The sequence below is a fragment of the Cariama cristata genome, unplaced genomic scaffold (genome assembly GCF_000690535.1).
Source record: "Cariama cristata isolate BGI_N322 unplaced genomic scaffold, ASM69053v1 scaffold5905, whole genome shotgun sequence".
Taxonomy (NCBI): Eukaryota; Metazoa; Chordata; class Aves; order Cariamiformes; family Cariamidae; genus Cariama; species Cariama cristata.
In genome coordinates, this window is record NW_009616842.1 from 40,803 (window position 1) to 66,995 (window position 26,193).

Here is a 26,193-nt window from a genome sequence, read left to right on the forward strand (position 1 = left end):
GGATTAAGGAAAATCAGGGAAGAAAAGCCCATTTTTTGACTGCTAAATGAAAAGGATGGCATCTTTGACTCGAGAAGCCTCTGAGCCTTGAGTATTTAGAAAGAATTGTCATTACATGTTTGCCCTATTGAACTCTCTCCTACGCATCAGCTGTTGCTCTCTGCTGAAGAAAACACAATAATGGACCTTTCGATTATGCTGGCACAGCTGTTTGTGTACTTTGTTCTTATTCCATATCGAAGCACTGAACTTGATCTCTGTCATCTGTGCTTCCTTGCCGTATGCATACATACGCAACAGAGGCGATAAATTTTGAAAAGCCAAGACTGCAGACGTTCCTGTCGCGCGGTCGGCCAGGACCCAGCCCAGCTGCTGCCTCGCTGAGTACGATGAGCTTGAACACCGGTGTGACCCTGCTCCCCCCACACCCTACAAGGGCTGCATTTGGTTCCTCACGGAGAACAGAGCCTGAAGAAAAAGGAACGTACAGGTGGGGCACAGGCAGAGGCTTGGTGTGCTGGGGCAGCGAGTATGGCACGCTCTTCCCTTGAAGTTCCTCAAAATGGGAGTCCTGCAGCAGCAGCGCCTGCCTTGGTCTGTGCCCTCGTTGTTCCTGCATCGAGCGGAGAGAATGGCGTAAATCTGGGGTCTTGTTGTGTGGGTTGCATCTCCCAGTGGCGTCTCCCTGCTTGGTGCACTGAACCTGATACTGCTGTTGCAGAGACCTGAAAAGCTTCTGTGCAGCACATAGCTCCCAGGCAGGAATAAAGGAGTATTGGTGTACTGGTATCCTTTAAGCAGGGATAGAATACTATTTGAGACTATAACTGAGATTTGGGACTATTAATAAAGAATATCCTATGTTAACAGGACTTCTGGCAGCTGTAATGCAGTACACTGGTGTCAGAATTGCAGTAGTTAAAACTTCCCTGCAAGGTTAAGAAGAATTATGCATCAGCTGAAACTGATATTAAATACATGCTGTACTTTCATGCTGGTTACTTGAGAGTGCTGTATTTCCTTGAATTATCCCATATACGAGGATGTGGCACCCAGAAACTTACACCCTCTCTTCCCAGTCTTAAGTATGCACTGAGATAATTAGTGGGACAGTTGTGAGTAATTTTTTTTAAAAAAAAAGTGAGTATCTAGAAAATACTCACTGGATCTTTGCTTAACTAAGTTAAGTTTCTTACAACCACATCAAAGCTCACTGTAGGAGGGAAAAAGGCTTTTCTCTTGTCTGGAAACTAAAATGATTTAGTGTTTGACAGGTCTTTTGGGCTCTGAAAACTCATAGCTGAGATTTTCATTCTGCTAATATTCTTTAAAGTCTTGTTAGTCAGAGCTTTCTCTTCTTGTAAAGAATGGAAGGATGCAGGATGGTAGAGTTTTAACAGTAATACAGAAACTCTTTGACTTACAAAATCTCCTTTCTAGCTTTTGACATGCCAAAACCTTGTTATGCTTCATAGAGTGATGTTAAATCCATAGGTGGTACTGCTAGGTTTGCTACACGTAGCCCCTCTGTGGGCTGTATGTGAGCCAGTAGCTGTTTTAAATAGTTGATACGTTATATTTTGACAGACTTTTTTTTTTAATGCCCAACTTATTTTTTTTTTAATACTTCTTTTCATGTTTAAAATGCTATATAAGTATATGTAAGGAGGTATGTGGTTATACAACTTACACAATATATGGCATGTGGTGAAATTGTGAAAATTGTAATGATATATTAGCCTGGAATATTATTATGCAATTAGATTAGTAAACTCAGGTGCTAGAAACTTAATTCTGTCTTTGCTTCCTCTAAGAATTATATTGTATTTCCCAAAAATTCAGTAAATTTTGATGCATTTTGATTTACCTTGACACATTTTTTTTTGAGGAGGAAGAATAAAAAGACTTCTTAATTTATTAGTGTTGATTAAGACATTTCATTTGAGTGTTTTCTATTCCTCCAGGCATTCAAGTCTATATCAATTCTATATTTTGATTCTACTGATATGGTGTTTGCTAACATTTTTTTCCCCATAGGTGTCTGGTTTTGTCTATAGGAAGGTTGTAAACCTTTTGGTTTTGAAAAAATTTAAGAAATGGAAAAACTGAAAAATTCTTGAAATATGTACGCATCATGTCTTTTGCCATTTGAATGGTTCTGCCTGTCTTTAAAACCATCAGATGCTTCAAGGTCTTTCAGGTTTTATGATATATATGATAATGAGGACTTGTGTTGCTGGGAATACAGAAGGGGGGAAAATGAAGCTCATTTTACTTCTTTGGCTACATTATTGCTACCGTAATTTTTGAAGTGTATAGTGACTACTGGTAGATTTGCTTAAAAAATAACTTTTATTTTTATCTTTAGTCTCCCACAAAAGCTGTATATAATGCTAGACACTGGAACCAGCCAGAATCAGAGGCTCTGCCAGCACCACCAGTTTTGAAAACTCCCAGTGTCCCAGTAAGTAGACTGTTTGGTTTTTGACTCAGGTTTAGTAAGTCTCCTTCTAAGACTCACTGATACTTTTTGAAACTCAAGTTCTTGATATCTGGTAATGTCACAGTAATTCAGAATTAAGTCCACTTTGTGATGTGAGCCATTGGGTATTCCATAGGAAAGAAATTGTCAGTGGAAATACTCTAGAATGGGATCTTCCACATCATTTCAAATACAGATACAAAAAAAAACTTCACTCAAGTTATGTTTCCTAATCTGCTGAAGTTAAGCTTTCTAACGGCGGACTCGCGTTTCATCTTTTGTGAGAACCCCTAGGATTAACTTGCTAATATCCATAGAAATCTGCAAGTTGCGGGTCAAAAAGGAAAAACTTAAATAGAGATTTTTCATTTATTTTTGCTTTCTAATGGAGTGTTGTGAATTGCTGACTTGAGTCTTCAGACACTATGAAAGAAACAAAATTTGCTGTATATGGCCAGAAATGCTAGTATGAATCAGATATAAGCATATCTACCAAACATAGACAAAAGGTGAAACCAGTTCTTAAAGTAACCTGTTTGTCGAAAAATCAGTGATTGTTCCGAGGCTTAAGGTAATTGTTTGAGGCCCTGAGAATCCAGGGTCTTGGGCTTATATATGTGTTTCTCTTAAACCCCTTTCTCAATTTAAATTGTGTGCATTTGAACTGAAGCTTTTGTAGCTTACTGAATCTTTGTATTGATACTGATTTTTGTGAAGTACTTTGATAGCTAACTTAAAGATAGATTTTTGTCTGAGTCTTCTCAAACAGACTTTCATAGAATCATAGAATCATTATGGTTGGAAGAGACCTCAAAGATCATCAAGTCCAACCGTATACCTGATGTCACCATGCCCACTAAACGCACTAAACCCTGTCTCGAAGCGCCACATCTAAACGTTTTTTTGAACTCCTCCAGGGATGGTGAGTCCTCCACCTCCCTGGGGAGCCTGTTCCAATGCTTAATGACTCTTACAGTGAAGAAGTTCTTCCTAATATCCAACCTGAACCTCCCCTGGCACAACTTGAGACCGTTTCCTTTGAATATATCTTCTTCAGGATAGGAAAATGTCTGAATCATTCACATTAAGACAAACCATTTTGTCTTCTCTCAAACTTCCACTTTATAACTGGAACCATCAAAATATTAATTCAGGAATATGGCAGAGGTTTGGCTGGACCAACCTGTTAGAGGAATTTGTTTATATCTGCTCCTCACGTTACCATGTACGTCTGAAGTTACTTCAGTCACTTTTTTTAACCTTGATTTATGTGTGTATGATTAAAATGTAAGAGTTACAAGATAAATGAGCCTTGATCCAAATGTTCAGTGGTAATCCCTGCGCAGATGATCCTGCCTCTTTAACTCCTGTAGAAATATATTACCTGAAGATCTGGATAAATTTGTCTTAGGTTTACAGAGATCCATAGCATGCAAACTGCTTATGCCAAGTACTCTCTCTTATGGCCTCTCCAAGCCCCCTTGGAATTTGCTTTGAAGAGGAAGCCATTAACCAAGATTTGGATGAGGTACTTCAGTGGATCTCTTGTGTTCACAGACTGATAAGATCAGAGTCTTCAGTATGTGCTCTAAACCAGCTTTTCAGGGTGGTTTATTAGCACTTTGCTGCTGGAGCCTAAGTGAGCAAATACTGAAGTACTGCACAGTGGTAGAGGCAGCATGTGAAGAATACTCCAGTAATATAGCAGATTGTTTTGGCTTATATTTTAATTTTGACTGTCAGTGTACAATGCACAAGAGGGCTTTCTCTCAAAATATCCACTGGAGTAAATAGCAGTTAATGCATCCTCTGTGCCTGCATATAAATTCTATTTTTTTCAGCCATGCTTTAAAAAAAAAAAATCTCACTTTTCTCTGTAAGGAAACTAAGTAGATGATGTTACTTAGAGATGGAGGGTGAGTAAATGACCACTGGCACGTGTACATTTAGAATTTGGCATTTGAAGGTCTTTTTCCTGTATGCCTTGTTTTCTGTAGTTTGTCTTCACATTTGAATTTGTGCCGAAGAAGTAATCTGAAGATAAGCTTGTAGTAGCCTCAAACTAATAGAGGAGTAGGTTGAGGAGAAACCTGTAATACTTAACTAAGATGGCTGTGGAAACTTGACAGTAGTTATTCTAGACCTGGCATCAAGTTCTCTACTACCTCTTGTAAGCTCAGAATAGGTTTTGCTGTATTTTGTGCTATGATATGTTGTTCCTAAAATATTAACACCACAAATATGAATAAGGCCCGTGTACGGAGAATACTCTACCTGTTTGAGGCATGCAGCATGCCTCTGCTGTTTCTCTGTGTGGCAATTTTTTATGGTGCTACAAAATTTATATTGGTAGTCTTATACCTATACCTACAGGCAAAATACAGTTTGGAGTATCAGGTTTGGAGAGGTCGGTTTTCTGATAGCTACACCCTGAGTGCAGTAGTGCCGTAGCCTCCAGTAGTTAGAGATGAGAAGAGTAGGCGCAGAGTTTTTCAGGTCAGGCTATGTTGAGACAGTGATTGCTCAGTGCTGTGCTCATATACAGACCCGTGTACTTAATGATGGTTCAGTATAGCATCCAGTTTAGTACTGGAAGCTCTAGTGTAAGGGGGTAAGATACCTGTAAGTATCAACAAGTAATTGTTTTTAAACACTGAACTTGGTTTACTTACCCTAAAGCTTAAGCACCAGTGTAAAGGACTACTATTTTTTCTTCTTTTTTTTTAGTTTTAGAATTCCACTGGAGCTTTCCTGACTACTTAGAACTGGTTTTTGTATTTAAAAATGCATATAACTTCCGACACATTGGATTTATTTTTTTTTTTTGAGAGCAGGTACATTATCACCTAGCTTAGGTACATCTTGGTAGTGTAAGGCAAGGACTAAATAGTCCCAGAATGTGAGTTTGACAATTGCACACCTGTACTGTTTCCTGATGTATTTAGTGTATGTTTACATGCTCAAAACATCTGCCCATTTTAGCACTTTCTTATTAATAGGTAAGGCTATCTTCAAAGGAGGCAATTCATAAAGATGATGGAGTTTTTAAGGCTCCTGCACCACCTCCCAAAGTGATAAAAACTGTGACAATACCTACTCAGCCCTATCAAGAGATAGTAACTGCATTGAAATGTAGGAAAGAAGACAAAGAAGTAAGTATTCTTAACAAATTTTTAAGATAAAGAATTATCGGTAATCCTAAGTACTGAAGGAGCAGTGTCAAAATGAAATTTGGCTTTCCTATTAAAAATATTTCTGTCTAAATAGTTGAATGGCCTTCACTAACTTCTTAATGTTTCCTTGCACTCAAAACTGAATAGAGTTTAAACTGTATTTGGTAAGGTTGTAATCAATCCCAAGAGCAACTTACCTAGGTCAATATATCTGTCTCTTCCAGTTATACACTGTTGTTCAGCATGTAAAGCACTTCAATGATGTAGTGGAATTTGGTGAAAATCAAGAGTTCACAGATGATATTGAGTACTTGCTAAGTGGATTGAAGAGCAATCAGCCCCTAAACACACGTTGCCTTAGGTAAGATATCCTAATCTAAAACACTGAACTTGTATTTAAAAGAGAGAGTGAACTAAATATTCATCAATGAAATTACCATGCTTTAAAATGTTGTTTGGGTAGTTACCTAGCACTTCTGCTATAAAGAATAAAATTGGAAAATAATAATCAAAATGATACATTGTGAATAATCAAAAGTAGTACGACTAGGAAGATGAAATAGAAAATTGTGCAGTAACAGACATCTTCAACACACTTGTTTTCCTTGCTGTAAATTAAAAAAAATATTTTCTCGTAACTTTTCTTTGTTTAGTGCAATCTTATGTACAATGTCTGTTCTGTTTTTTAATGCAAAATTAAATTCTAAAATAAAATACCTAAGACTGGAAAGTTTGCTGGCTATAATCTAGAACTAATGTAATATTGAGATACTGGTTAACTCCAACCGCCTGTTCTTTATCTTCTGTTGAGAAATAATATAGCTAGTGTGCACTGGAAGTATTGTAGCCTCGGTATTAATTGGAAGCTTCCCTAAGTTGTCTCGAACTACTCATTGCATTCTTGAATATTCAAGTTACACATTATTGCAAAGTTAGTATCAAACATGTTAGTCTTGCATTGAAAAAGTTTGACTTAATATTGATGTCCGTTCCCTGGACATAAAACTAATTTGAATGATGTTCTGTAACCATGTAGTAATCTTTTTTTTTTAATAGATACTTGTAAATTTTCTTCTCTGTTTAGCAAAACTAAAATGGTAGAGAAGGAAAAGCTTGAATCCACAGAGACAGGTGATGAGGACACTTTACTTGAGATTTGACCATGGATGAGAAAAAGCTTTATACTCTTTTAACAGAGCTATTTTAAAGATTTATTCTCCATGTTCCTCAAAAACTAGCAATGAATATTGTTGCTGGAATATAAACACAAGAAATCTATTATCCAGTTTGGTAAGAATAAATTAATACCATAATGACAGTTAAGAAGTCTTTTTCATATCGAGTGCACTTAATTTGCTCGTGTGGCAAGCTTCATAAGATCTTAAACTGACTTTTTTACTTTCCAAATTTATATAATGAAATGTAACTTGTATAAACACCATAAAAATTTTTTCTTTCAGTTAACAAATTAAAAGAAAAGTATTTTTCCAAAGGAAATGAATGTGTAAGGATAGGAATAGACGTAAAAGAATCAGAAACTGGTAGGTAAGCTCTGACTGGTGCTGTTGTGATTGGAGACAGAAAGACCACTTGTTCTTTAAACACCATACTGTATGAATCTTTTATAATAAGATTCCTCAGTAGTCGTGGAAGATTTGATTGCAGAATCACTCCCACATTATTCCACGTTTAAAAGCAATATATTTTTAATAGTCTGTATGTTGCACTGTGCTAGAATGGCAGGCAGCTTGCTAATAAAACTAGGGGAAGACTTCCATTTTAAAAATACAACTGTTATACTTATCACTGATTAGACTAATATATTTGTGAGATTTTTCCTGAAATCTATAGTGTTTCCATCTACCATAAATGCAGCAATAAATAATTGAAAATGTTTGGGTTTTTTGTAAAAGTATTGTCAGGCATAAGCGGGACTAATCAGTCAATTAGGTAGATAACTTAGTGATGGAAGCTCACGTTTATAATTTCTGATAATGCCTGATCCATAATAAGCTCTCCTGTGCCTCTAAATCAGATATTTGTGCTTAATCCATAAACATTTTACTTTCAATTCAACTATTTGAAATTATTTCGACTTTTGTTTGAAAGAAGCAAGTTCAGGGTACCCTTTCAAATCCTGTTTTTTAGCCAGCCTTAATATAAAACAGACATAGTTTGATGCTGATAAGCAACTGTTGAATAAAATGCTGCTGTCTTCACCAGATACAAACTTGACCTATACAAATTTTAGAAGAAACATACTGACAGAGTTTGTCAGGCTGTGAAGTATATGGTCATTCATATTTTGTAGGCTTGTTTATCTGCCATTTTTGTAAATACGTTCATTTTAGTTGTTCTAATCCAGAAATAATTTTCTCTAGTGTAATCAGCTTGGCGACAAAGTGCGCCATGCCCAGCTTCCGAATGCATCTGAGAGCACATGGGATGGTAGCCATGGTTTTCAAAACACTGGATGATTCCCAACACCATCAGGTATGGATACATTGTGTGTTTCATTACAGTATGATGATACCTGTCTACTGTGTATGAATTTTGTGTACATGTAATTCAAGGTCAAGCATCCAGAATAGTGTGCATCTGGGATCAGTAGCTCCATTTTAGAAATCTGTAGCAAAGTGAAAAATAAGAGCACCTGCAAATTCCCCTTAAACTGTTTATGTGCTTCTGAGTTTGGAAATTCTTTCAAAAAATCATTTAAGCTTTTTAAAAAAACTGGCTGCTATTTGTCTTCTCTGAAGCTTTTGAAAATAGTTTTATTGTTGTATTTATAATTTCCTTCAAATAAGATACATTTGAAAGGAATCTGTTTTCCTTGTATTTAAAGATGGCTCTAAGTGCTCGTCTTTAGACTTGTATGTGAATTGCTGCCTTCTCTGTATCTGTTGTGGGGCACTTTTCCTGTCCTGTGCTTGTCTCCCTGAGCAGTGCTGTAGTTGCAGTTCTGGGATGCCTTGAGTATGCACTGTGTTCTAGGATAAATCTAGGAAAGGTAAATTCTAACTACTTATGGTAACATGGCCCGAGAGTTTAAAAACTTGAAGCAGTTTGGGTTTTCCTTCTTAGCAACTTTACAAGTTCAATTTAGCTGTAATAGAAAATACTTCTTGCAGCTGGATATTATTTTTCCAGCGGTTAGGAACCGTGCCTTTCTGGGGTATCCCTTGAGGTATTGTTTACAAAAGCTGAACATGGGAAATGTTTGAAGTAGGTAGTAGATATGTATATCCAGTCAAGTTTATTACTTTTATTTAATAGCTCTAGAAGAATGACATACAATGCAGAAAAAAACTTTGCGCCCACAGAAGTAGACATTTAAGAGGTTGTATTTGGCATCTTACTGGGGGTGGGGGAAAAAGCTGTAGAGCTTTAACTGATTAATTTAGAAAAATAGCTTATTTTCTGTCTCCCTCAAAAATTAGCAATGGCGAACTGTAAAACATAGGCACCAGGTTCAGTGCACTCAGTAATTCTGAGCTGTCAAAATAGTGCCAAGTGATACTAGAAATAAGGAAAGTATAGTCATGCTATTTAAGACAGTTGCCACCACTGAGATGCAGGAGATCTGCAGAGGACAGCTACAGTTCCTTGGAAAATGTACAAGCTTGCTCAGTGCGTTTTTGTCTGTCTTTAAACAGTTACCATTATTCCTTCATTTGCAAAAGAACTAGCACATACAGTTCAAAAGGAAATTGCATGCTATTATTAGTCTGCAGTAACAAAAAGCATTGATTATATTCACTATTTTCAGTATATTTGATGAAATGCTCCCTTTTGTCAGGAAAAAAATAATAGGTAGTTAATGTTTTAATATAGTTACAATGTATTCTTGATACAGGTTATACAGTATTATAAAATTACTGATTTATCAAACTTCTATTAATAAATGCTAAAATATATGCTCTAACTACTGACAATATATGCTTCAACAGTGACCTTCTCTGTATGAGCTTGCTGTCCTTATATACTGTCCTTTCATTCACTAGTTTTTTCACTAAAATTTTAACTTGTTCAACACGAATAGGAATTTCTCCACTAAATCTCAGTGCAAAGTAACTCAAGAATAATAAATCTAACTAGGCTTTGCTTGCATGGCTCAAATCTGTTTAGGATAAACAAGGACTGGGGTGGGGGGGGGTGTGAAGAATTATTTTGTTAATATTTTCTTTAAAGTATTTTGGAGTCAGGAAAACTGCCACAATGACATTGCTAATGGAAACAAATGTGAGTGCATTCCATTGTATCAGTACAACGAATGCAGTATAGACTGAGAAAGTAGGAGACTTTTCCATTTCCGTAAGAATATCAAATAGCAGTTGCAGAGGTATTTTTTAACCAGCAAGGAAAACAAAATAACCAGTTACCTTACTTGTGCTATGCCCCAGTGGTCAGGTGGTTGGCTGAAACATGAAGATTACTTGTTCCACTGAATTTTTCTTATAGATACGTCTTGAAGCTACAGTTTCAGTTTTTAACTGACTTTGTCTCTTCAGCTATGCTCTAAAGGTTTTGGAGTATTATTAATTTTTAAAACAAAAATTATATTTTCGTTATAGCTGTCAGTAGTTAAGCACAAAAATGTGGTTTTGTAATGTCTTCAGTATGTGAATAATTAAAAAAAAAAATGCATTAAATGTAGTGCTGAACCCTAGCAAATACCATCTGTTCCCACAGGCTGGATTATAAATAGAACAAGCAAGGGAAGACAAGGATGAGAGTGGGTGTAAACGGTCTGCTCTTTCTGGAGTATATGTTCAACTGGGATGTTTTCCTGAATTCTGTAGAAGTATGGAGTGCAACTCCATAGTTGGATATGCCATGCAATTTCTGTCTAGAGCAAATTATATTTATTTTACTTTTTTCTCCTCTCCACATTTGTTTGGAAAACGAATGTGTTTTAACCATCTTGAGGAACAGAACAGGGAAAAAAAAGGCCCACTCAGAAAAACAGCTTCACTACTACAATCCGTAAGACTGGGATTTTGAGGGTTTGATTGGGTTCATTGGTTGTTTTGTTCGGGGTTGTTTGGCCTTTTTTGGGGTTTTTTTTTTGTTTGTTTGTTTTGTTTGGGTTTTTGAGGATATGGATCAAAAATGAGTTGTACTAACAATTTTCCCCTCATTCTCAACTCAGAATTCTGTGTATGGTAGGACATGAGATAACCTTCGGACAACATGGTTAACTGCTTTTAACACTTAAAGATGATCAGAGCGAAAAGTAGAGTTGTTATCTTCAAGATTAAACCAACTTGCCTATAGGGACTAAGAAAAATGAATTTTAGAAAACCTGTATCAATGGCATGAAGCTGAAGCATGTTTGTTCCACATCATAAGCATCATTCACATTTGAGGGCCTTACTTTTGCAACATCACTCTTCTCCTGTTGCGCATCAGCATTTGGAGGCTTATTGGCCTGATTGCCTACTGCATAGGTGCTATTGCAGGAACCCAGTTCTTGTTACATGTAGCTACTCCGCTCCTTTTTGCTTTTCTGGCAGCTCTCCTGCAGCCTGAAACCTTCCGTTTACTGTCTTAGTCCCCTGCTTGGGTCCCTTCTGATCACGCTTAAGTATTATCTTAAAACTGGGTGGAAGGTCTGAAGGGAAGTGCTGACAGAGCTTATGCGGCGGGAGAGCCCTTACTCTCTGTGTAACAGGAAGGCGGCTGGATTGCAAAGAAGGGAGCCTGGGACAGGCAAGGGCTTGGTACAGAGGCTTACAAAATGAGTGGGATTGCCCTTATCGGACTTTGGAGTGTCTGTAAGGAATTTCTGAGTAGTCCTCTAAGAACAGTTTCTGTCTTTTTGAAATGCCTAAATATTGGCAGCCCAGATTATAAATTCAGCACTTTCCCTCTATGGACTGCTGCAAAGTCTCTAGTTGATAGAAACTCCTTTGGGGGCTTAAGCTTTTTTTTTTTCATTGGAAAGCTCACCTAGATAATGCTGGTCGCTAGAAAATAGTTCTTCATACATGTTGCTTCATTAGGTCCCACACTGGTTGAGCAGCAGTTAGTGGAGTAACCTTGGGTTTCTCTGGAATGCATGTGCTCCTATGTCCTGTTTTAATAACTGCTGCTCTGGAGGAACAGAGTCTTCTTCCAGGAACCTGAAACTTCTTGCAGTTTAAACCAGTTGCAAGTAAATCCAGAGTAAACAATTTCTGTAATTAAAATGATAAAATTGCAAGGTTTATTGGAGAAAGTTAAAGGGAAAATAATGTATACCCTGGAAAACAATGTATATCCTGTATGTGTAGACAAGCCGCATAGATTGCTTTCTGCCTTACATCTGATAAGGCTGGAGTAGTGATACTCACAGCTAAGATTTTATTTATTTATTTTTTTTTAAACAATCCAGTGTCCTGAGGTTGTATTCATGAAAGATAATGTCAATTTAGAAACTCTTGCTTCGTTCCTTCAGTATTGCAAATGCATCTTTGGTAGTTAGTCAGACTAAAGTCTTTATTCATCTGAGGATTTCCCTGACTCACACAGGAAGGAGTTTTAACATAGCTTTTGATAGACTATCAGCTGCCTAATCCTGTTTTGGAAATGCTGATACTGCTTAGTATGACCAGGTATGATTGTTACTTGCTTCTGAAATAAACAGAAGCAGCTAATGATCACTTTGGTGGTTGGTTGAACTTTAAACAAGATGTTAATCTGCTATGATACAGAAACTCTGCTCTTTCCTGTTGAACTGTACAACATTTGCATCCCAGAATTAGCTTATCTCAATTTTTTATTTACTTTATACAGAAAATAATTGGAATAGATGCATGCAGCGTGTTGATTCCCGAGAGCTGAACTCAGTAAGACACACACACACATCCCCCACTCCCAGCTCTTTTTTCTTCCAGATATTGTCAGAGATTTCTGAAAGTATTATGCCCAGCACAACTCAGTTCTCCATGAACATTTCTCCTCTTTACCATAGCTTGGAGCTCACCTGGATAGATGAGTCTCTTGGTGTAAGTGCTGTACTTACCAGCACTAGGGACAGATAGCTTTGCTCCCATCTCTTCACTGTCATTTGTGCCTTCCTGACAGTCACCTTCTGCCTTTGCTTTTCTGGATCCTCATGAAGATGAAATTTAATTCCTTCTTGAAGAAGGATTAAGTATTCTTTAACCAGTAAGAGGTCCCTATACACCAATTCTATGTAAGATAGGGATGGTCAAGATAATGACATTTACTTGTTAAAGACTGATGGGGATGGGGCAGTTTGTGCTCTGGCTACTTCCAAAAGGCAGAATTCCCTCAGAAATTAAATGTGTTTATCCTGGAAAGGTTTGGGGAAACTATTGAGTGACAGACCTGCTTGGCAGAAATGGAATATATGTCAGCATGCGCTGTTTTTTGTTGGTTTTTTTTTTGTTTACCCCCTTCACATGCAAACACTATCCCCATGATATCTGTATTTTCTGGTCCTGTCAGCTTATCCTATCGAATCAGAATGTTCACCTACCTTGCCATGTACCCTGTGCTTTTTCACTTTGTTCCCCTGCCATCTGTCTCTTCTGTAATCCTGTATTAGTGGACTTACTGTTTCTTATTCTATCTGCATCACTGAGTCCCTTAAAAGTAGAAAACCCTGCTTTTCTACTAGGATTTTGTAAATGTATTAAGTGATTTATGTCTTAGTCGTATCGGTTAGGAGAATGCGTTAGTAACTTACTAGAAGGAATCTATGTACAACAGTAAGTACTCATGCAAGTGCTAGCCTAGGTTGGGACTTGTCAGTCTTTTTCTTTTGTAAATCTTCAGCTTATTTATTAAGAATTGTAAAAGGTCTGCCTAATATGATTACTAAAAACTAACTTTTTTTTTCCTTTCCTCTTCCAACCCAAGAATTTGTCCCTTTGTACAGCAGCTCTAATGTACATCCTGAGTAGAGATCGTTTGAACATGGATTTAGACAGAGCTAGTCTAGATCTGATGATACGGCTTTTGGAATTGGAACAAGATGCTTCTTCTGCCAAGCTGCTGAATGAAAAAGACATGAATAAAATTAAGGAAAAAATTCGGAGACTGTGTGAAACTGTTCACAACAAACATCTTGATCTCGAAAACATCACGGTGGGTATCATGCTTTTATTTGAAAGCCTTGGCAGTAGTGGAATGCTTAATAAAATGGAACTTGTAAGAATCATCCTTAATCTCATATGTCCCAGCTAAGGAGTCATGACTTTTTGTTTACCTTCTGTGTATATATGATTACACTGCAAGTATCATCTTTAAATTTGAAATTTCCTTTCTAAAAGGCTTTTAGTAGGATAAAGTTACGATGTTCTTCAGCTGTCTGATTCACTATTCACCCCTGCTAAGCTTAGCTAGTTAAAGGTAACAATTAAAAACAAGTAACACTTTAAATAACAATGTGTTTAAAGGCCACGTTTAGATTATTTGATGTTGTTTCTTTCCATAAATTATATATATACGTTCACAAACAACAGGGATTCTCTATATGGGAATAAGAGTATCGTGGGTTAAATTGAAAATGTGGTGCAGGTTCTTCCATTCATTCAAATAAAAATCTGTCCTACAGGAACTGATTTCTCTCTGCCCAAAGTGTGGTGGCAGATCTGTTGATTACCATAAAGGTGGATGGGTTTTTTTTTTCCTTCCTTTCTCAAACGTACTTGTTTTTTATTAATGTATCTTCAGCTGCAAGAGAGCGAACTGGTTTTGTTTACAAATAAATTGGACCATGGTTTGATGCTAACAGCAAGCTAGCTTGAAAAATAAAGAATAAGTTGCAAGTCTTTTTAAAAGAGTGTATTTAAAGAGTTGATGACAGATTGACTAGATGAGTGGCCATAGATGGCAAAAATTAGTCATGTGTTTTTTACTTGCACCATATTTCAGTATAATAGATGTTAGTATGATCTTATTTTTTTGACATCTTGTAATACATTCTTTTAACATTTTAGAGATTCTTACTAGGCTTTTGCCGTTTTTCATGTAATACTTGCACCCAACAGGAGACACTTCTGATTTATCGTTTATGAAGTGAGCTTTTTATCTCTGCAAGTAATGTTCCAACTCCTGCCAGTAATCTGCAGTTAAGATTGTATTCCATTTTAGGTTGGATTAAAAGATGGTATTCCTTGTGGAGCTGGCATTTTCTTTTGTAGTTTTCGTGAATTTTTTGGTCAGTTTAGCAAGGGTTTGGTTTCGGTTTTTATCCCAAAATTCTAGCTACGGAACAGATAGCTGAATTGGTATGAAAAGTCAGTATTAGTAGCAGTAGAAAGAGCTAAATTTGGAGGGAAGAAGATAATGTTGATGACACAATTCTTAATCTTGGTAATCTGTTTGTGGTGACAAAGGAGAATTGTTTCGGTTTTAGGTTTGTTTCCTACAAACCTACGAAATGTGCAGGTAAGGGGTTTGTATTAATTTTCTGGCCTTTGAAATCTGCAAAGAAAGAATGAATTTGAGATTATTTTCTCCACTTCCAGCTTACTCTCTGAATTCACATGATACAATCTGAAGAAACGGACAAAGAATGAAGTTCGTTCTCTAGGTAGTGATCAGCTAGGAATTGGTGTAATCAGTGTCTTATTTCAGTGAAGGCAGCTCACGTAGCTGACAGTCCCTCAGTGCCAGGATATCTTTTGCACTATAAAATGTAAGACAGCTCCCTTTATTAAGCATGGAACAGCTGGTGCAGGTTCCTCATTGCTAAAGCATCCAGCCACACAGGCCACTGTCTCCTATTGGAGCTTTTCTCATATTCAGAATCTGAACTATCCTGATGGTTTTTTATGAACTGTAATTCTGTTCTTGTGTTTTCTTAGGCATGGGTTTTAAAGGGAGAGGATATATCAAAAGGGACTCTGTCTTGTGAGGAAGTTGTCCATGAGTAAAGAGTAATATCATAGGCCATCAGTTGCAGCTGGCTTGCTTTTTTTTTTTTCTCTGAGGCATCTCTATTTCTTAAGATTATGTCGAGCTGTTGTAATGTGTTGAATACTGTAGTACCTCACAGATGGAAACTGGTTCCCTCCCAGCTGCACCATCTAGAATTAGAGACATACAGTGTTTAAAGAATATATGCAAGCCAAATGAGATGATTAGGTTCTCTTCCAATTTATGATAGTAGCAATGGTAAGTTGAGACAATAATGAACTTTGTGTGTAGAAGATAAAGTTACTTTCACATAGATGTCTGTCATGAGATACAATAAGTAATCTCTGTTTTGTAACAGATGACAGGCAGAAAATGCTAACAAAAATGCAAATCTTCTGGGGGTAAAGAAAAGATCTGTGCTTTTTCAGACGCTGACATATCCACTGAGATACAGAAGGATTGCAGCAGATGTTTTGATAATGCCAGTTTGTGCCTAACTGGTTACACCTTCAGGTTTTTTTTTTTATTCTTACACAGATCAAAGAAAGGTGGTCAATACTGCCTATCTCTTTCCACAGACAATATTGTTTGTGTGGCTATCTAGAAGTTAGATCAGGCTAATTTTTGAGTATTCAAACAGGTATTCAAAGGGTTCTGTGTTTAGACTGCTAGGAACATTAAAAATGTAAACCTAGAAATTGAAAAGGAGTTCTCTGTGGGTTGAATTTGTTCTAGGTTTTTTTTTTTTTTTCCTGGCTCAGAAGAAGATAAAACCTGAAGAACTTTGCCTTCATGCTAGCAAATGGCACTTGCCTGTCAGTCAGCATAGCCCTCTGTAGCTGATGCTTGCAGCTAGCTCCTCTCTGAAAACCTTCAGAAGCGACTTCTCTTTTCACTTGGTGAAAGAGGTTATTCTGTTTTTCACTCACAGCATAAGGCTGAAAGCTTAAGGGAACCATATTTTGACCCTTTGGTATTAAAATTTCATAATAATTGACATAAAAATTGGATAGAATGGATTACTTTCCTCAAAATGAAAAGGTTACAAGTTTGATTCATTTTATTTAAGAAAAAAATAAAAATACTGAGATTTGTGTTCTTATGACCAGAAGTGTAAATATCAAATTATATTCTGCTGGAGTTTTTTTGAAGTCTTATTGCCCTTTGGTGGAAAACTAAGCGCCATATTTTAAATATTGTGTGTCCTTTGAGCTTTCATGGTGAAGGTATTTAGGAAGTTAACTATATCATTTGTAGCCGTTAAGATTTCTAAGGAGAGTTTTTAATCAACTTCTATCAATGTGGTTTACTTTATGCATGATTTTAGATACCCATGTTACAGTATTTTCAAGCTCGATCTATAAAAGGGAAGGGAATCATCTGGAGAGGATGGGAAAGCTTCAGAGCGCTAGGGATCTGTCAAACTGCTGTCTTCAGGTGCTCTCCCCTCCTGCCTCAAAACACTTTCTCATTTAGTTGGCTTCAGAATGGAAGTTCTCTGTCCATTGCTTAAAATATCCTCATCTCCTTTAGCATTGTGTTTTTAACTGAACAATTTTTAAAAGTGTGAGGTTTTGAATCTTATATCTCCCAGTGATGGGATGAGAACACTCAGTAACCGAGTGTGTTTAGTTTCCCTCCTGTGGGAAGACTCGATGAGATGCTGATGGCGATTAAAAGTAGTTGGCAGTTTCCCAGGTGGTGCAACAGTTGCAGGCATAATTGCAGCTTTATCTTCGTTTGGTCTGTGGTGGGGAATTGAGAAGCTGCTGAGTCACAGAGGAATGAACAACCTATTGTAGATTTGCTGCTGCTTGTGTTCTCTTGCCCCCCACAACACTTTCATGATTCAAGGCCGCTTCCATTTGTTGGAGAAACGCGGTTACTAACTCCATGCTCATCAGTGACAGTGTGCTGCAGAGCTTGCTCCCAAAAAAGGGGAATAACTAACTTTGGGTGGTAACCTCTTCTTTACCAAGACTAATCTTCAACTTTCTTTTCCTCCTTGGAAATCAGTATTTTGAGAACAAGGAAAGCAGCTGAAGATGTTGGGGGGGCTCATACGATTTATAACTTGATTTTCCAAGACAATGGGGTGTTTACTCAAGCCTGGTGAGTACTGGTATTCCCAGGAGGTGCTGAAGTTTGAACTGGCATGCTGGAATGTGCTTGGAATAAGCACAGCCCTCCTTGAAGCATTACAAATCAGGTATGTCAGGGAGGGAAGATAACTTGAGAGTGGTTAAATTCAGCTGGCTTTAATGAGATCTTATGGCTTTTTTCTGACCTTTCATTGTTCTATTTATGTACCATATATGAAACTATTAGGCTTATAGTAGTCCAGATTTGCCTGTGAGTTTTCCAGGTGTTACAGAAGTCTATACTGGTCACTTTTGTGTAGGTGTAAATTTATACATATGTATATGTTTTGTCATTTATATTTGCCTTTTATTAGAGGCATTTGGAAAAACAAGTTACAGTCTTTGTGTTATAAATGGTGTTAGTTTTGGTTAAAAATGTTGCAGGGGATTAACTAAGATAATCACCTAAAATCTCTTCAACTTGTGTTTGTAGGGAGTAAACTTACCTTTGCTGTCGTTGAATTTTGATATGTATTCCTCTTTTTTAAAAAAAAAAAAACAAAAACACAAAACCAAAACAAAACCAAAACCCAACAGTAAATATAGTAAGATTTCCTACAGTGTTTTAGTTTAGTGATCTTCTATGGGTTCAAAATTAAAACCACAAAATACCTACGTTAGAATCAAATGTATTCTACAAGCAGCAGAGCCAATGCATCTGGGAGACAGAGAACCAGTGTTCACTGTGGCTTTTCTTGGGTTTTCTCCTGATTTGTCTGTTTCCTTCCTCCACTTCTTTTGATAACAAGAGAAAGAGATGAAGGAAGGCTGCTTGGGTTTTCTAAGTTATTAATAAAATGGAGGAAAAGTTGAAAAGGCAAAGCACCTTTTTCTGAGTTCTGAGTCATTTTGTTAACGTTGCCCTGCCCATCCTTGCGCCCTCTGCTGCTCCTGCTACTCAGAACCTCTAGCTTTGGTTTTCTGCATTCGGTATGACGTGTATTTGTATGGTTTGATATATTGGCTACAGCTGCATATGATGATTTCACTAATTCTGGAACCTAACTCTTTCAGACCGGGCATTTGGCAATGGAGACGTTACTGTCTCTCACCTCAAAACGAGCTGGGGACTGGTTTAAAGAAGAACTGCGACTTCTAGGTGGTCTTGATCATATTGTAGATAAAGGTATATTGGAGATGCTGCTTTGACAGTGTGAAAAATTAGTAAATCTTACTAAGATGTTTGTTTTTCTTAATGTTCATTTTTTGTGGTTAAAAATAGAAATGTGTTTTTCTCAGCAATGTTAAAAATAAAGTACACGATTTGGTATCAAGTCAATGGGAAATATTAGTGACTTTAATCTGCTGCATGTGGGATTGAAAGTAGTTTTAAGGTTAAACAGAATGTGTATAATATTGTGTATAATGTGTGAGATTAAAAATGGCTTAATCTTAGACAGAATACAGATTACTGTGTTGCATATCTCTGTACAGCACACATACAGCATGCTTATTCTAGAGTAAGATCTCCTTTAGAGTCTTCTAGAATTATTTTCAGGCTTGATATTTTTAACTAAATATCCCAGAGGAAGTCAGGCCTTCAAGAAGAAATGGTCATTTTTTGGTTTCCTTATTTTTTAAAAAAGATATGTCTTGGATAGGTTTTTTGGATCAGCATCTCACAGATTGGAAAAGGGACATTTCTAAAATGGATTCTTGAGCTGAATAAAGCTTGGTCTTAAGTAAGCACAGGAGTGGACAAAGGAAGGATTGAAGAGATGGAAGCGTTCAACTTGCACACAGTTTCAGACTTGTAAAGTGTGGGGAGAATGTGCTTGCTGTATCTTTTTTCTGTTCTACAGAACAGTGCATTACAGTTAAGGAGCATAGTCATGTGCTGTACAATCTCTTCATTGTCAGTAGAAAATAAAATACACAGGTGATTTGTGGCAACAATCACAAAACTTGTAAATACAAAATTGTAAGTTGTTTTTTTTTTTAATTTGCTTGGAGAAATGAAAAACTTTGGAATGCTGATCATGTCTTCACCATTGTTTACTAGTATTAGATTTTTGTGAAGTGTAAAATAAGGTCGATAGCAACTCTCTGAGTAGCTAGCTAGTTTGTACGCTTAGCTTTTGAAGACCTTTTACTGATAGTGGAAAACAACTTCTTTTTGTTGTTTAGTTAAAGAATGTGTGGATCACCTAAGCAGTGATGAAAATGAAGAGAAATTGGTTGCTTCGTTATGGGGTGCAGAAAGATGTTTACGGGTCTTAGAAAGTGTGAGTATGAGCAGATGCATTTCATTTCTGAAAACCACTTTTCCTAAAGCAGACCTTTTCAATGTTACATTCTTTCAATATGTAGTTACATAATAACACTAAATGTTGATTATTTTTTATAGAAGATACTAACTTTCTGATGTTTATCAGTGTTCCTAGAATGTTTGTTTTAAAATTTCTTTTACCCTTTGGTATGTATGCACAACATTGCAAGTGTATTTTTGGTAAGAATAATCGAATTTAACATGATGCTTTTTCTTAAGTGCCTACAAAAAGCTGCTGTTTATGGATGTTGTTTTCGAGGCATGAGTTTGACTCTCTACTATGTGTCTAGTAATAACAGGTCATTATAAAGCAGTATTTTCTTAGAAGCAATAAATTGATGTGTGTTTTAAGAATTGCTACTTTCAAACATCAGCTGCCTAAGTGCTGAAAGAGGAAACTGCCCTAAAAGTCAAACTAGACCTCAGTTAAATGTGTACATTGAGATGATAAATATTTTTTGATGAGAACTTTGAACAGAATTAAAATACATGGTACTTTTGTAGAGCTTAATTAACAGGAATTGTGAGCATATGCTTCTTTACAATGCCTTGTTTTGCGGAGTTTCGTATTTGTTACTAGTGTTACTCTTTTTGTATTGTGATATGGTAAGCAAGCAGAAGAGTGTTGTGATGTTTTAGCAGTATGTCTCCACGCATCAAAAAGTGACGTTCAGGTTCCGAGTACAGGTTAATGAATCTTCATGAACACCTTAAACCCAAGTTACTGGGCAAGTAGCTGCAGTGGTAACTTGTTTTCTTCACTAAAATACAACAGACTCAAAGATAGTGTAAAAGTAAGCTAAAAACTGAGAAAGATGAACAATTGTTGAAGTACTAATTGAAGGGTACCTGCTTAAAAATTAATGGCACCTAGCTCTTTACCTGCCTTCTGAAGAGTCAGAAGAAAAATTTCAGATCCAATTTCTGCTTTTGTATGTGATAGATGGAATTGCCAAGCAACAATAGAAGAGCCTTGTTTAGTAGTAGATAGAATATCCAAATTTGAACTGAAGGGCAGTTTGTGATGTAGTAAGATCCTTAGGAACTTTGGAGAGGTGATGAAAATCAACATGCCAAATCATGCAGATTTAAGAGAAGAACTTTTACTGTTTCTGAGAATTGTTTCTGAATCTCAGGCAAGGGAAGCAAGGAAAAACTTGATTTTTATGGTTGGATGCAACTACTCAGAAGTGTAGTTGATGTGAAGTCCTGAAAATAACATTATGTATATAATTGTATTCTGTGTTATGTTTTTATATATGTTTACATATACATATATACATGCACACTTGGGACGCTGTAGTCCCAGGATATAGATTCAGGGTTCTACTGTGGCAGAACATTCTGCCACACAGTTTCTGTGCTTACTGTATGAAGGAAGATGGTTTTATCTTCGGTGCCACACTTTTGTGTGATTAATTACAAGGTGAATGCTCCAAGGAAATATTGGACAATGATAAGTGAAAGAAATGTGGAACTGAATAAAGTGAGGTGGTAGTGGAAGGGAATGCTTCTCTTTCAAGGAAAGAAGTCCCATTTTTAATATTACTTTTTCCTCCTCTTTTTAGGTAACTGTGCATAATCCAGAAAATCAGAGCTATCTGATAGCATACAAAGACTCGCAACTCATAGTCTCCTCAGCTAAGTAAGTGGTAATGAAAGGACAATTTTGCAGACCGCCGCACATGATAAGGGGAAAAAGAAAGTTATACGAGAGAGAGGATTCGGGGGGAGGGAACTCCACAGTTTCCACTGTTGCTTTTCATTAAAAAATGCTAAAGTTAATTTAGATGAGGATATGGGTAACTGCCTGAGTGCCACCAATATGTAGTGCTGCGATTGTTGGTTCTGTAGAAGCTGCAAACTGTGGATTCAACTCCTTCTGTACGAAGTTAATATCAACACAGAAGAGGGCAGTTGGGAAGCTACATTTATTTATTTTCATTATGCTTAAGTGTTTACTGAAGTGGAGCATAACAGAATTGACAAGGTAACTAAGAATTAAAATAGGGAAATTCTGTTCTTTGATGTTCTCCTCGGCAAAGATGCTTGTAGAAACACCTCTAACCCATTTATCAATCTGGGAGAGGTCTCAGTTGGCTGGCAGAGGTTGTATCCTTCTTGTTGTAAGTTAGATATTCTGTGTATTTCTTTAAGTTAAAAAAAAAAAAGCTAGCAAACAACAAATGACAGTTTACTATGCTATTTAGACCAATGTGTATTTTTGACATTTTTAGTTGTAATTGAAATCGGTGTTTTTGCTTTAACATGAAGCTAAAGTCATGCATTAGAATCATGCCTGTGGTCCAGTAGTGTTATGAGATAAAGATTTTACTGCTAGGAAGTCGCGTGTCATTTACATATTTCTTACAGAATGGAAATAGCTCTGAGGAGAGAACAAGAGAACATTTAGGTAACACTGTCAGAATAACGTTGTGCCTTGACGGTCAGAGGATATGAGAGGCTGGGTTTGTAGGAAGATATCTTTTGTAAGGCCATGTGATGAAGTTGAAAAGGAAAACTAACTTTTGCTCTTGAAATCTCAAGCTGATAAAACTCTAAGCCACAAAGCTTCCCAGGTTTTTGTTTTCACAGTTTCAGTTGAGCTCATGAAATATTCTATAGGTGATAAGTATATTATCTCACCCTACAGACTGGGCATCTGGATATTGGAAAAATGCTGCATAAGCTCTGCATTTGAGGTTTTTTTTCCTGGTGAAATGAGTATAAAGGTGGAATGTCCTCTATGTTGTGGAGGTAATTTTGTTCTGCATCTTCTCCCTGTAGAGCGCTGCAGCATTGTGAGGAATTAATCCAGCGATATAATCGTGCTGAAGACAGTATCTGTTTACCAGACAATAAGCCTCTGCCTCACCAGAATGTCACTAACCATGTGGGTAAAGCAGTGGAAGACTGTATGAGGGCCATCATTGGTGTCTTGCTCAACCTGACAAATGATAACGGTAAAACAAACAAAAAAAATTTGCATGTTCTGTGTTAAAGCATTAGATAAAACATTAATGTAAGCCCTTTTCTTACACTGATCATGGTTTTTCTGCGTACAATGCAATAAAGCAGTTATGTACAGTAGATGCTTGCTTTACAGGAATCAGTAATTTGCCTTTGCGAATTGGATGAATGATTGCAAGTATGAAGTGTTAAGATGCTTACTTTGGCTAAGAGAGTCCTGTTTGCCTTTAGGGCCAAAAGGTTTTTATGAATCTACTTACGATTATGAAAATGTGTATTTTCAAAATTGAGCCTCAAAACTCTTTTTGTTTACAGAATGGGGTAGTACAAAAACAGGTGAACAAGATGGTCTGATAGGCACAGCTATGAATTGTGTGCTTCAGGTTCCAAAGTTCCTACCTCAAGAACAGAGATTTGATATTCGGGTGCTGGTAAGCTATTGTATTTGTTACATTAACATAAAATTATTTGCCCCCTTCTTGTGCATTTAACTACTTTGATTCCAAATTAACGAGCAGCCTCTGCAGTTTTCATTGACCTATATATATATATACTTAGTGAGGCACTTAAAGAAGGTTTCTGTAAGGATTTGGTGGTTTTGAGCTCTAACCATTTTTCCTGTGTTTGGTGGAGAAAAGTGCTCTGCTAGGTGAACAAAGAGACTTAACTAAATAAGTCTGTGAATTATGTAATTTTCAAAGGTCCTTTCAACTTTAGAAATATAGTGGATGTTGTTGTTTGGGATAAAGACTTCGTCAAATTTGTCAACCTCAGCTTATGTAAAATGGGTCTATGCGACCTAAATAGCAACAGTGGAATTGTGTATGTGGAGAATCTTGTAAGAATATGGAGGTGAGGATTGAACACCTGAATCTCTAATCTGTAGATGAAATCTCATCTTTAAAAACGTTTTTATAGTTGGAATTGGAAAAACGGAGATTCCTGCATACTAGTACTTGTATACAGGGATCTCAGTTTTGCCTCGTATCCTGATCCCTCTGTCTGTCAAACTGTTTCATAAAGGTGTGTATTAAGTTACGTATCCTCAGAAAGATAAGGCCTAAAGAAGACATATATCTGGATAGATGTTTTTTGCTGAATTATCTTTTTTAATGCGTGTAATTCTTTTCGACTCTCCAATTCTTGCAGGGATTGGGTCTGTTGATCAATCTAGTAGAATACAGTGCTCGGAATAGGCACTGCCTTGTCAATATGGAAACATCATGTTCTTTTGACTCCTTCTGTACGGGAGAAGGAGATGATAGCCTAAAGATAACTGGACAGATTGATGCTGTTCAGGCTTTAGTGCAGGTAAGAAGTGTGTTTTTCCTGTAACAGTTACCATTTCGCATTATCAGACTGTCAAGGGGAAAAGGGGAACTCAGCTATGAAGATTTGTCAGAATTTTTTTCTGTGTAGTATTTTGAGTAATACAACTTAGTGGGGGAAGAGGGATGCTGCTCCCAGTTTTGACTTTTTCAGTACATTACGGAAACAGCTTTCCTGGTAAAAGACAGTGGTATCATTATTACAGACATCCAAAGGCTACTCTCATGCTCCATAAAGCTTTCTTGTTCCTATACAGTTTATTTCTAGTTTTCTTGTTACTGAATGGTTTACTTCTCGTTTTGTTTTAAACCAGCTGTAAAAATTGTAAGCTACTCTTGTCTTACCTACTTTGCTTCCATAGATTATTTTTTTTAAGTACTATCTTTTGGGGAGTTTGCAACTTTAAATTAAAAAAAAAATTTAAGTATCATGCTTTATAAAAAGCAATAAAATATGGATGTAATGATTATGGATGTGAAGCAGCATTCTTAAATGTTGTATTGACTAACTTGTTAAAAACCAGAAATACACCAATAATTTTGGTGAATGAGTTCCACCATGCAAACTAAAACGAAAGAATTGAAATTACAGCTTTTTTATTTCAATGGAGATGATTTTATGAACACTTCTAGCAGTTCTTAACTAGTTACTTAACTATGTGAAATAATTGTCCAGGAGGAGACAAAAAAAAAAAAATCAACAATAAAAATAATAATATTAAATATCTTAATGTATAGAGCTCGGCAAAGCAGTATTTAAAACTGGTGGTTGGGTGGTTTGGGAAATAATTCACATGATATAAGTGTGCAATATGAGGTTGTTGGTTCAGTCACATCCTTGATAAGTCATTTCAAATTACTCTTTCAAATTTTTGCTTTTAATGTATCGAGGGAAAAACTGAGAGAGCAAAGAGGGGATAGCTAACATGAAAAGAAAATGAGGATTGGTAGAGAACAAAAACAGACAGGAAAATATGGCAACTTTTAGTCTTCAAGCTGTGTCTCAAAGGAAATGATTAAACATTTACGATGCCCAAGAGGAGCCTGCTGACTGCTTCAGTGCTGGGGAGGGAGGGAGGCCTTTTCTGTAGAGCACAGCATTAGTACTGGGATATATTGTATTTTCCTTTGAAGATGAAAAGGCTATTGTTAATAAAAGTATTGAAGACTAACTGTATTAAGGGGTGAATTGTGAAGGGGAAATAAACTTTCAAGTATTAACTCGATGTGTTTAGGGTTTAATTTATAATGGAAATCCTTCTGAAATTTTCCCCATTAGCTATTTCTTGAGCGTGAGCGAGCGGCACAGCTGGCTGAGAGCCAGACAGACGAATTGATTAAAGAAGCTCCCACTGCTCAGCATGATAAGAGTGGGGAATGGCAAGAGACAAGTGGGGAGATACAGTGGGTCTCCACAGAAAAGCCAGATAGTACTGAAGAGAAAGATAAGAAGGAAGAAGATGATGAAGAACTTGATCTTAATAAAGGTACGTTGTCTGGTTGTGATGAGCTCAGAAAAGGCAAAGAACTCTATGATTGCATAAATTCCCACCTTGTCCTCTGCTTCCTATCTGCATGCAGTCCCTTGGGCTGAGATATCCTCAGCGTATCCCCCAGGTGAAGCTGTTACAGATCATAAGTAGGAGTAGGAGCAGTTCAGAGCTGAGGCATGAGAAGTGAAAGAAGTTATGCTACTTTTCATTTTGTTAATAGTACCGTCTATCAGTTCCTTTTAAAAAAAGAGGGAAGAAAAAAACCAAACAAACAAACACCAAACCAAACAACTGTAAACATTTTTATGGACATTCTGTGTAAGAAATATTCTGGAAGGGATGGCTTTTAGGCCTTTATCTTGTTCTTCTGAATCAGTCCTTGGAAGTTACCTGCCTTCATCTTGTTTTCCAGGATATCATGACCCATTGTTATTTCATGTTATTTCTAGGTATTTCCCGCCCCC

The 26,193-nt window shown here is 36.8% G+C and overlaps 1 protein-coding gene across 1 annotated transcript in view; it reads left to right on the forward strand.

Moving 5' to 3' along the window:
- WAPAL (wings apart-like homolog (Drosophila)) overlaps positions 1-25,723 on the forward strand; it is a gene marked incomplete at its 3' end in the record, with an annotated part of 63,609 nt that extends 37,886 nt beyond the window's left edge. Inside the window, exons 4-15 of the mRNA XM_009700308.1 lie at positions 2,369-2,464; positions 5,482-5,634; positions 5,880-6,016; positions 8,037-8,148; positions 13,525-13,752; positions 18,684-18,795; positions 19,797-19,894; positions 21,507-21,583; positions 22,726-22,901; positions 23,224-23,339; positions 24,058-24,219; positions 25,516-25,723. Coding sequence (XP_009698610.1) covers positions 2,369-2,464; positions 5,482-5,634; positions 5,880-6,016; positions 8,037-8,148; positions 13,525-13,752; positions 18,684-18,795; positions 19,797-19,894; positions 21,507-21,583; positions 22,726-22,901; positions 23,224-23,339; positions 24,058-24,219; positions 25,516-25,723 — 1,675 coding nt within the window. The remainder of the gene's footprint in view (positions 1-2,368; positions 2,465-5,481; positions 5,635-5,879; positions 6,017-8,036; positions 8,149-13,524; positions 13,753-18,683; positions 18,796-19,796; positions 19,895-21,506; positions 21,584-22,725; positions 22,902-23,223; positions 23,340-24,057; positions 24,220-25,515) is intronic.
- Positions 25,724-26,193: the final 470 nt, after the last annotated feature.